A 12,574-nucleotide genomic window follows, 5' to 3' on the forward strand; every position below is an offset into this window, starting at 1 on the left:
TTGGTATAAATTGGTTCCAAATTTATACTTTAAGCACACCCAAATTCTCAGGCTTTATTAATCTGTTATAACCCAAGGGCATTAGAGCCTGGATGTTCACGACTTTTCCTCAGAATGCATCTTCCCAAGTTGACCCCAGAGCTATATCATAACTCAATGGAAGGAGGGGGAAGGGAGTCAGTTTTGGATGGGTTGGAATGGGATGCCTTTGTCATCCTTTCTCATAGCTCAGACACCACACTTCCTTCCCTACATTTGGTTTCCATTTGGTCTCAGTGGCCTCTTCAAAATGCAAATGTTATTCATTAAGATACAACTGACATCGGATGGTTTACATCCACTGAACCAATTCTTGGAATATTTGTAACAGGATGTGGGCCCCCAGCTTACCACTAATACCAGTGGGCTTCATGGTTTCCTCATGCCAAGGGTACATGTCAGGCTGTTTAGCAGTGTTCTAACTTCATCCCTCAGGAATTCTGAAGCACCCACACTGCTCATGGGGAAAAGAAGATACAGACACAGCGTCCAGAGACACTTTCTTGGCCCCAAACCGTCTTTGGGGCTCATTCCACACTTAGACTAAACCTTTCACATCTAATACAAGGAAAGGTAATTATGAACCCCTCAGCTAAAGAGTCATAGCAAAAAGAAAAGTGGAGGTCTTCTGTGGATTGTTTCCAATATATTCTGTCTATAGCTCATTTGCACATAGTTATTTCCATGTTGTCTGTCCCATCAAATTGTACGCTCCTTGAGAGCAGGGACTATCTTTTACCTCTCTTTGTGTCCCTATTGCTAAGCATGATGCCTAGAACACAGCGGGCACTTAATAAATGTTTGTTGTCTGATTGACTAATTGCACAAAATAGATTTTTAAATGATCTTTGTTATTGTGATTTCCACTTGGTTTTGGCAAGAAATGAAGATAAGAATAATCCGTTTCTGGCCTCAGGATAAGAGAATCAAGCTAAAAGATTCAAATAGAGAATTAGAAAAAAATTTTTTGGAGACAGTTGGAGCAGGGTAGATGATGGGGAAGGACTGGTTTGCTTGGAAATTAAAATTGTCTGAGATCATAACAGGATCATATGTTTAGGGATAAGCTTGGAAATCATTCATGTAATCCCCTCATTTTACAGATGAGGAAATGGAGGCTGAATTAGGAAGGCGAATTGTTCAAAGTCATCAATGTACCTGATTATTTTAGCTAACATGACTATCTGTTATTTCACAGAATTAGTTATCACAGTGTTAAATCTCCCCTATGCCAGCTGGTATTGAGAGATAACCTCCCTTGCTTTATTAGTGTCTTATACATAATGGGTGCTTAAGAAATATAATATTTGTTGTGTGAATCTGTCATAGTCTTAATCCACTCACCTAGGGATCCCACAGTGCCACCTTCCTATCTCTTACCACTTTGAACTGGGCTCTGAGTCCATAGCACAGGGTGCTGGTATGTGGTCTGAGGAACCTGAGGAAATCTGTACAACATCATTCCAGGTGGTAGGGATTTTTCTCAAGTTTTCATTGTAGTTTGCAAAGGACTTTCCATATGTTATCTCATTTGGTCCTCACCGCAACCCTGTAAGGTAGGTACTATTTTACAGGTGAGGAAACCGAGGCTGAGAGAGGGTAAGTGCCTTGCCCAGGCTCACATAGCTAGTAAGTGTCTATGTTGGGATTCGAACTCAGGTCTTCTTGATTCACAACTGAGAAAGTCTATTAACCATACCACCTAGCTCTCTCTATTTCCCTGAGGAGCCTTCCAGTGTTCCAGGCTCAGGAGATGAGGCTTGAGGAGGGGGAGGGGGATGGATACCACTATTCTTGCTGGGCATAATGAGGAAAGCACTGTCCTTTAGGCTGAATTTGCATTGAGGAAGTATGCAGGTGAGAATAGGGGTGGCGGAAAACAAATAGATGAAAGGTTTTGAACCCTTTTGGGGTCACTGACCCCTTTTGCGGTTTGGTAAAACCCATAAACCTTTTCTCAGAATGTTTTTAAAGGCATTCAACAAAATTCATGGGATAAAGAAAAACAATCATGCCAAAATACAATTATCAAAATATATTTTTTAAAAAGTTCACAAACCCCAAGTTAAGAACCTACGAACTAGATAATGAGGTCTCAGAGCCTATACCCCAAAATGACGTAATCCTGCACAGTGTCATATTGACAGCAATCCTAGAAAGTATAGGACATGTATTTGTGAAAATTCATGTTAATTTGCTTATTTGCAATCGACACAGACAATCCTCCAGATCTACTCACAAAGAATTATAAAGGCACAAGGAATATACATGTTCTTAAAAAATATGTGTGTATATGTACATGTACATATGAAAGAGATATATATGCATACATATAGAAGATATATAGGAATATATATGTGTGTGTGTGTGTACATTCACACACACACACACACACACAGAAAAATCCTCAAGGATTGTGTTAGACTATTTCCTAAAGTAAACCACTGCTTGGATTAGTCAGCCACATTTTGAGACAGTTGACACCAGAGGAATTGCATTTGCCAGCTTGCCTTTCTCCATGTGCAGAAAGCCAGTCTTCTTATGAGTGCCAGCTTTTGCTTAGCCATTCACTAAAGGAAACCAGTATGCCAAGTCAGAAAATGTGACAGCTACGTGAAGGAAGCCCTCAGAAGAAGCCTAGAGCTTCTAGCACCAGGGATTCCATCTAGGATTCCTGTAACTCACCCAGTTGTCTGTGCCTCAACGCCAACTCCAGTTACAGCCTCTTATTATGCTGTTGGTAACAAAACATCAGCTATCTACATGGCACCACGATTTGAATATCTATTCTTATCAAGGGCATGACATTCTGGCAACACCGTTGGCTGTGGAGTTTTGAAGCAATGAATGATTTTATGCGCCATTAAAATAGAGCCAGCATAATAATGACATAGCTTGAGTTCTGGAGACCTCAGTTTTCTGAAATTTTCCGATTAAGTATTGTTGGAGGTGACCCTCTCAATCCAGCAATGGCATCTCAAAGCAGAGTCTGAGTTTGAAGAGTTAGGAAGGAGGACTTTCAATTCCGTAAAGACTCCCGTCATGCCAGACGTCTTAAGAAGAAAAACAATAGGGCCTTAATGACCCTTTCCATCAGAGACACGGCTTAAAACCTTCTGGGGGAAAAACAATACAACTTGTTGGCAAAGTACTGCCCACTACGTCCCTCCTACAAATTAATACACCCCCCCCCCCAAGAAACTTTGGAGCAGAAGACATATTTAATCCACTGTGCCCCTGGCGAGTCTTCTGTGCTAAGATGTCATTAGACCGATTTTTTCTTTCTTCACTACAACGGCGGTAATCATTCCCTCATCTACAAGGGAAATATATAATCCAGCTGTGGCCTCTATAGTAAAAACACAACATCTGTTGAGCATTGGTAACACTGGCCTAAGGTTGGCTAAAATCTGGACAGATTTAGGCGTTTTAAGACTCAAGTAGCACATGCAGCGACCCTATATTGCACAACTTTTTTGAACTGGTGTCTGAACTTTGCCAAAAGGGATTGCCTTGAACCCAGTTAGATGAGGTGCATGGAATATCCAAGCCCTAGGGCAGAGACTCCCTTAATATCATCCCCAAATCTTAGGAGTTCTAAGCTATGGCCGTGCCTGGGCCATTTTATAAGCAGTATTTTTCCCTCTTCGTGTGCCCTTTTTCATATGACACCAGCAAAGGGGAGGTGAGGCTCAGGGCTTCCAATGGCATCCAGACATTCAGCTCAGTGAGATGGCATTGTGCTCTAGCAGTTTGGGGAGCCACATACTTTTTTCCTTTAGCTAAGAGAATGGCAGGCAAGTAAAATCATCCTTTAATTCAGTTTCCCCACCCTCTGAGTCCACACAGCAAAGATATTCCTGGGCACGGCATGAGAACATTTTAGAACCGTTCCATTCTTCCCCCTTCCCGCTCCCATCAGTCTTTAAATAAAGCATCCGATTTCTAACCCCTGTACAATCGCTCTTAATTCACCTCATTCAAATCCCCAGTCCCAAGCACACTTTAGTTTTCTATGGGGGCACACATACAGAAAAATGCATGTGCTGACCTTTATGCACACATCTAAAGAAAAAGGCAAAGCAAGCCTTTGCAAACTTCTTTTTTCGAGAGCATGCCAATATAGCTACTGTGCTGGAATGCTCCCCCCTCCCCAACCCCCAAAATCAGGGTACCCCTCCAGTGCCAGACAATAGAGCAAGTAAAATGAAACTACACTTACAGCTATGGCTTGCAGCCTTTCCTTGTGCAATTCTGCCTCCGCCATCCTAGAGAAGAGGACACGGGAAGAGGGAGGAAAAAAGGGGGGAGGGGGGAACACCGCAGTCACCGAGAGAAACTGAGTTGCACCGAGCCTGGCACTGCTGCAACGGGAAGCCCCAGGCCCGCTCGCAAGCACCGCAGTCGGCCAGCAAGCTCACGGGAAGCTCATTTTCGTCACCGAGCCATCGCTTCCTCGCCTGTCTCCCAGCTGTACTGCTAACTGCATTTCAACGCGGCTTCTGTGTTCCGATGCTGTCACACGAGTCATGGATGTGGGCTGGGAGCAGCTGAGCTTAAGGACAGCTTGCATGGCTAGGATGGGCTTTTTTTTCGGGTTTTTTTTTCCCTGACGTCTCAGCTTATTTGCTCCGCCTCTAGGGTGTTGGGTCACAACAGGAGTTGAACATCAAGAGAACGCATAGTAATCAGAACCTGCATGAATGCAGGGGAAGGAGACAGCTGTAGGATCCCAGGTCTCTGATGAAGTGCGGGGGCCGGGGGGTGGGGCTGGGGGCGAGAATGGAACTCGCCAGACAAATTCCTTTGGTAAGGATTCTGTTCTTAAAAAAAAAAAATGGCTTGTTTGGGAATCCAACTGCAGTCGTGGACAAATAAAGGGGAATATAAGGGGTGGTTATTGCTGTACAAGGGCCATTAGGACGCAGCAGTTGGTGCAGGAAAATGTAACCCTGGGCTTAACTTCAGAGGAGGAATGTGGTCGGATCTATTCTGGGCATGGATGAATTGAAGAGTACTCACAACTGGGGTGGGGTGGGGTGAGGGAATCCTCTCTGGGAAGGATCTTTCAGGGTTGGAGAGTCAGCCTCCTTGCAGTCGTTTGGTGGGGTGTATGTGGCATTCCCTGCCCTGTGGACTTTGCCGCAGACAGCTATGGCTTTGTAGAAATTGGCTCTTGGGAGGTTCTCGGGGTTTATTACGTTTCCTCTCCTTTCTCAGTAGTAACCCCGGCTTTAAAGTCAAGCGAATTTCTGGATACCCTTCCCTCAGGCCAGCCAAGGCTATGTGCCAGAGCCCTCATTTCCCAACTCTCCCAAGTAAGGTTTAACATTTATGGCTCTAGAAAATTTGGGCCACAAACCCTAGTAGTCCACACCAAAAACTGTCCCTGTGCAGTCTCCAAAAGAATACTGGGCTCAACTAAACAAAATTGTTGACTTAGTGTTTACCTCAGGCTTGGAAAGGGCAAAGGGGGCAAAGTGCGGGAGTCTAGCGCACATGCCCTGAGATACCCGTGCTCTGGGAAGTCTAATACAGCACCCAGGAGAGAAAACCCTTGGATAATTTGGTCGATTGGTTTGTTTTTGCCGGAACTTTTTTTTTTGTCCTTGTGCTATTTATTGCTTAGGCAAGTCTTTATCAGAATTTGCTTTTATTGTCCCCCAAAGCTCTCTCTTTCCTCTTTTGAAATGTTTTATTTTGTACAGGCTGTCGCAGCAACAGTCTGCCTTCCAGCCTGCAATGCACTGCTTCATCATGTCCGCTTCTTGGAATCTCTAGTTTCCTTCAAAGTTTAGCTGCACTAGGCTTCCTTCCTTCCACCTTCAGCACTAGGCCTTTTGGATTCCTCTAGCTTGTGGTGCCCTTCCCCAGTACTTTTCATTTAAGCTACTAAAGCTTAAACCAGCTTTAAGACTTTGGGGACAACTTATGTGTTGTCTCCTGTTGTTGTTTGTCCTTCATTCCTGAAGAGGACCATGACATCAGGGAGGTGATGCCATGCCATGCAAATGAAATTGGATTCAACTGATTGAGGGCTATGCAAAGTCACCAGCCTCACTTTCTCCTCCGGGGCCATCTGGGTCCAGTGGTGAGATATAGATCAGGATGACTGGAGATGACCCCAGATGCAGTGGGAGACCTTGGTCTTTTTAAGCTAAGGTTATTAACAGGTCTCAGTTTGACTGAGGTAACCCCATTCAGTGATTAAGGCTAGGTAAGAAATGAACCAGAAAATGACCTCTTTGCCTGGTCAAAAGAAAAAAAAAATCAATCAAAAACCCTCTGGGTTTTTGGCCAAAACAGAAACAATTGCTATTTACATTTGCTCTACTGCATCCAGGGCGGTCTATAATCATCCTGATCTATATCTCACCCTGGACCTAGATGGCTAGGTGACTTTGCACAGCCCTCTCTCAATGAAATCCCATTTCACTTGCATATCATGGCTTCACCTCCCTGATGTCATGGTCCTCTTTGAGAATAAAGGACAAGCAACAACCTCTGTGAGTAGAAAGAGAAGCTGCCTCATTGGGGACCCAACTGGAACTGGCCAGTTGAGCAACATAACTCTTTTCTTTTCTTTCCTCTTCTTTTTCTTTTCTTTCCCTCTGTCCTCTGGACCCAGATGGCTCCAGAAGAGAAAGTGAGGCTGCTTGCTTTGCACAGCCCTCCCTCATTTAAAACCAATTCACTTGCATGTCATGGCATCACATCCCTGATATTGTCTCCTAGAATAGCAGGTGAAACAGAGACTGTTTCATTTTTTATCTCTGTACCCCCACTGCTTTGCATAGTGCCTGGCCCACAGTAGGTGTCTAATAAATGCTTGTTGATTGATTATTAATGAGTGGGGATAGACAGTAGGTTCTAACCAACTGTAATAAATAACTAACAGGATGTTCCAGAAAAAGTGGGAGATGAAGGGGGCAGGAAAGAGCCTTTGAGAGAATAATTTTGGAGTTGGTAACTTCTAAACTTTGTTAGGTATGATTTATTATGAACAAAATGAGAGCAGACCTTGGGTTTAAATGAAGAAATGAACAGCCCTGAATGTAAATGCTTATAGTCTTTTTAACCTCTAACACAGACAAGGTTATTCTAGGCAAATAGATAGATTATCTGGTATTCTTAGAATACTTCCATAACAGGACTCTGTTATCTTAGTCCTGGAGCCCCTGAAAATCATCCCAATGACAGCATTTCCTGCCTGAGGTTTCTAATTCCAGCTTGCAAATCAACACTTTCATTCTATAATCCATTTGTTAGTCATGGTTAGCAAAGTTTGTTAATACTTCTCACAGTGTGGGGGTAGGGGATAAGACTTGCCATAGAAAAACTTCTAACTTAATTACAAGCAATGGTCTTAAAACTATCAGCATTACTGTAGGCAAAATTACTACTTTTTGCAAAGCATCATGCATATATTTTTATTTCAACATAAATACACATGTAATATGTATTAAATAACGCACATTTATATAACACTTTAAGATTTGTAAAGCACTTTCCTCACAACAACTTTGTGAGGCAGCTGGCACTAGAGGCCTAACTAGACTATTGGTGTACTAGGGCCACAGAGCACTGAATTTATTTATTTATGTTTAAATCAAAGGTGTTTTTTAATTAACAGAAGAAAAATAAATTCCTTGTAACAAATATGCATAGTCAAGCAAAACAAATTCCCTCATTGACCTCATTCAAAAAATATGTCTCATTCTAGTCCCTGAATCTGTCACCTCTCTAAGTAAAATTATGAAGCCCTAAGAAATTTGTTCCCAGGCCGGTATGTACCAATGTATTCATAGCAGCACTTTTTGTGGGAGCAAAATCTGGAAACAGGGGAGATGTTTATTCCTTGTGTAATGGCTAAACAAACTGTGGCACATACTACTAGGCTATGAGAAATTATGATTAGGAAGGATTCAGAGTAGCATGGGACGACTTATCTGAACCAGAGTAGAAAGAACCCACCCAAGAGATCAATATATACAATGCCTACCACAATGTAAAGGGAAAGAACAACACCAAAAAATGTATGACTACCATACGATTATAATGACCAAGCTTGGCCCTGAGAAAAGATGAGAAAAATCTGTTTTTCTCTCTTCCTTCTTTGGTGAGGTGGGGGTCTATGGTATAAAATACCCATATTCTTTATTATAATGAATGACCTACTGGGTAAGGAGCAGGGGAGGGGAAGCAACATATATATTTGGAAATGAAGGTGATGGCAATAAAAATATCAATAAAAATTACAAATAAAAAAGAGAAAGCGAAATTAGTAAAAAAAGTTCGGTTCCCCACCCTACCATTTTTTTTTACTCATTCATTTCTTTTTTTTTTTGGACCGAGCAAGGATTTTTATTATTTAATATTTTTAGTTTTCAACATTGATTTCCACAAGATTTTGAGTTACAAATTTTCTCCTCATTTCTACCCTCCCCCCCCACCCTAAGATAGCATATATTCTGATTGCCCCTTTCCCTAGCCTGCCCTCCATTCTGTCATTCCACTCCCTCCCCCGCCATGCCCTTCCTCCCTACTTTCCTGTAGGGTAAGAATTGTATATGTTATTCCCTCCTTAAACCAAATCAGATGAGAACAAGATTCACTCATTCCCTTTCACCTTCCCCCTCTTCCCTCCTATTATAACTGCTTTTTCTTGCCACTTTTATGTGAGATAATTTACCCCAGTCTATCTCTCCCTTCCTCTTTCTCCCAATATATTCCTCTCTCACCTCTTAATTTATATTTTTTAGATATCATCCCTTCATATTCAACTCACCTTGTGCCCTCTATCAATATGTATATGTATATTCCCTTCAACAACCCTAATACTGAGAAAGGTCTCATGAATCATACACATCATCTTTCCATGTAGGAATGTAAACAAATCAGTTCAACTTCAGTAAGTCCCTTTTGATTTGTCTTTCCTGTTTATCTTTTCATGCTTTTCTTGATTCTTGTATTTGAAAATCAAATTTTCTATTCAGCTCTGGTCTTTTTATCATGAATGCTTAGAAGTCCTCTATTTTATTGAAAATCTATATTTTGCCCTGGAGTATTATACTCAGTTTTGCTGGGTAGGTAATTCTTGGTTTTAATCCCAGATGCTTTGACCTCCAAAATATCATATGCCAAGCCCTTTGATCCCTTAATGTAGAAGCTACTAGATCTGGTGTTATCTTGATTGTGTTTCCACAATACTTGAATTGTTTCTTTTTGGCCGCTTGCAATATTTTTTCCTTGACCCGGGAACTTTGGAATTTGGTTACAGTATTCCTAGGAGTTTTCTTTTTGGGATCTTTTTCAAGAGGCAATTGGTGGATTCTTTCAATTTCTATTTTACCCTCTGTTTCTAGAACATCAGGGCAGTTTTCCTTGATAATTTCTTGAAAAATGCTGTTTATGTTCTTTTTTTGATCATGGCTTTCAGGTAGTCCAATAATCTTTAGATTACTTCTCCTGGATCTATTCTCCATTGGTCTTTTCAATGAGATATTTCACATTATCTTCCATTTTGTCATTCTTTTGGTTCTGTTTTATAATTTCTTGATTTCTCATAAAGTCACTAGCTTCTACTTGCTTCATTCTAATTTTTAAGGTATTATTTTCTTCAGTGGTTTTTTGGACCTCCTTTTCCATTTGGTTAATTCTTCCTTTTAAGGCATTCTTCTCCTCATTGGCTTTTTGGAGCTCTTTTGCCTTTTGGGTTAGTCTATTTTTTAAGTTGTTATTTTATTCAGTATATTTTGGGTCTCCTTTAGCAAATTGTTGACTTGTTTTTCATGATTTTCTTACATCACTCTCATTTCTCTTCCCAATTTTTCCTCTGCTTCTCTTACTTGATTTTCCAAATCCTTTTTGAGCTCTTCCATAGCCTGACACCAAGTCATATTTTTCTTGGAGGCTCTTTGACTTTGTTGACTTTTTCTGGCTGTATGTTTTGATCTTCTTTGTCACCAAAGAAAGATTCTATAGTCTGAGTTTTTGTATGTTGTCTGCTCATTTCCCCAGCTAATTACTTGCCTTTTGAGCTTTTTATCAGGGTATGACTGCTTTCAGAGTGGAGAGTGCTTTGTCCCAAGCTTCAGGGGTTTTGCACTACTGTTTTCAAAGCTACTTCTATTCTGAGGTGGTATGATCCAAAGAGAGGTGTTTACTCCCCTCCTGGCTTGTGCTCTGGTCTGTGAGTGCAGGCACTCCTTTCTGCCATGTAACTACCAGGAGAACTCCCTCTCCACAACCACTGCAAGCTCTGCCACACCAGCACTCCTCCTTTCCCAAGAACCACCACCCAGGACTGCAACCCAGATCTAAGCAGGGCAAAGCAGGAGAACCTTGCCTCTGCACCAGCCAAGAGATCCCTGCACTTCTGCTCTGATTAGCTGCTTGATTCCTCCCACCATCTGTGGGTCAGGAGCTACAGAAGCAGTCACTGGAGCTTCCTGCTGCTGCTGCTGCAGCCACCTCCTCTGCCCCAGGGCTGGGGTCAGACCATGTACTTCTCTCACCCAGAGCCAGCAGTTTTCCCACTGCCCTGCTCAGTTGTCTTTGGCGTTTGTGGGTTGAGAAGTCTGGCAACTGCCACAGCTCAGTGATTCTGGGCCCTGAGGTCTGCTCCGCCGGTCTACTCTGGCCTGGTCTATCCTGGCACAGCCCACACTGGTTACTCTTTCATTTCTGACACATCCTATTTACCCCAGAAGCTCTCTGCCCACCCATGACTTTACATTGTCTAAATTGTGTTTCTCCAAGATCTGTTAACTCAAGCGTCACTTTCCTCTGTTCTCAATCTCGATTCTAGATACAGGGCTTCCTAACTTTTTTGTGTGTCATAGATCCCTTTGGCAATCTGGTGAAGCCTATAGATGCCTTCTCAGAATAATATTTTAAATGTGTGAAACAAAATACATAGAATTACAAGGGAAACTAATAATACTGAAAGGCAGTTATCAATTTGTTTAAGAGTTCATGGATCCAGATTAAGAAACTTTGTGTAGTCAACCAATTCAACTTTCCCCTAAACCTAGATTACCCCTAACACCTTCCTCCATTATCAGCTATAGGCTATTGAGTTTGACTTTGATTACAGGGAAAATTCTATAATTATTATTAAAGAGATGGCTAACAAATATCTAGAAAGGGAAGCAGTGATTACAAAGGACCAGCGTGGCTTCATCAAGAACAGGTCATGCTAGATTAACCTCAGTTCTTTCTTTGGTAGGATTACTAAACTAGTAGATAAAAGAAATTCTGCGGATATAATTTACCTAGACTTCAGCAAAGATATGGATCTGGCAATAACACAGTCAGATGGATTCATATCTGGTTGGATGGACAGACTCAAAAAGTAGTTGTTAATGCCTCGATGTCAATTCAGTAGGTCACTAGTGGTGTGCCCCAGGGATCTGTGCTTGATCCTCTGCTTTTTAACATTTATACTGGTGACTTAGATGAGGGTATAGATCATATATACTCATCAAATTTGAAGATGACACAAAACTAAGAAGAATAGCTGATGAGAGAGTCAGGAACCCAAAAGGACTTTGTGAGATAAAACATTGAGCTTGACAGGATGAGATGAAATTCAGTAGGGATAAATGCAGAATCTTGTACTTGGGTGTAGTAAATTAGTTTTACAAGATGAGTGAGACATAGATAGGCAGTAGCTGTTCTGAAAAAGATCTAGGGGTTTTAGTAGACTGCAAGCTCAAAATGAGTCAGCAATGTGAGGTAACAGCCAATGGAATCTTAGGCTTCATTGAGAGGCGTATAGCTTCCAGATATGGGGAGGAGATAGTCCCACTACACTTACACTGAACTATGTTCTCTTCTGGGTGCTACAGGTTTAAGAAGGGCATTAATAAGCTAGGGAATGTCCAAAAGAGGGCCTCTAGGATGGGGAAAAGACATTATTCCCTCTTCGTCCCTAATTTTCAGTCTCTCCTTATCTGGTGACCCCCTTCCCTGATGCCTGCAGATGCCCAGATCTTTCTTCCATCCTGACAAAACAAAAACAAAAAACTACCCTTGAGTTGGTCCTACCATTCCCTTAAGCTAGTGTCCTTCATCTCTCCTCCCTTTCACAGCCAAACTCCTAGAAAAAAAGCTGTCTCCCTTTTATGCTTCCACTTTTGTTTTCTTCTCACTCCTGTCTAAACCTGTGGCAATATGGCTTCCCTCCTTGCTACTTGATAAAACATTCTCTCTGAGGTCCCTAATGATCTTTTTTATGCTAAATAAGATGACTTTTTTTTAAAGTACTCATCCTTGACTTTTCTGAAGCTCTGGACATTGCTCATTCTGCATATTCTCTTCTCCCTGGGTTTTTGTGACACTGATATCGTGGTTCTCTTATCTGCCTGATGAATCCTTCTCAGCTTCCTTCTTAGGATCATTTCTTTTGTATTGGTATACCTCAGGGTTCTGTCCTGGGCCCTGTCTTCTTTTCTCTTCAAACTCTCCTTTGGTCATCTCATCAGTTTGCATGGATTCAACTATTATAACTCTGCCGATAACTCTCTAATCT

The 12,574-nt window shown here is 41.7% G+C and overlaps 1 protein-coding gene across 5 annotated transcripts in view; it reads right to left on the reverse strand.

Moving 5' to 3' along the window:
• Positions 1-4,720, reverse strand: part of PALM2AKAP2 (PALM2 and AKAP2 fusion) — a 553,253-nt gene extending 548,533 nt beyond the window's left edge. For 2 of the 5 annotated variants that reach the window (XM_036741813.1, XM_036741812.1), the window contains exon 1: positions 4,262-4,707. In XM_036741813.1, the coding sequence (XP_036597708.1) occupies positions 4,262-4,306 (45 nt within the window). In that variant the 5' untranslated portion in view covers positions 4,307-4,707. Of the gene's footprint in view, positions 1-4,261 lie in introns of all 5 variants that reach the window. The other 3 variants (XM_036741809.1, XM_036741810.1, XM_036741811.1) reach the window with 3 other exon arrangements.
• Between the last annotated feature and the right edge of the window lie 7,854 nt (positions 4,721-12,574).

The sequence above is a fragment of the Trichosurus vulpecula genome, chromosome 1 (assembly GCF_011100635.1).
Source record: "Trichosurus vulpecula isolate mTriVul1 chromosome 1, mTriVul1.pri, whole genome shotgun sequence".
Lineage (NCBI taxonomy): Eukaryota > Metazoa > Chordata > Mammalia > Diprotodontia > Phalangeridae > Trichosurus > Trichosurus vulpecula.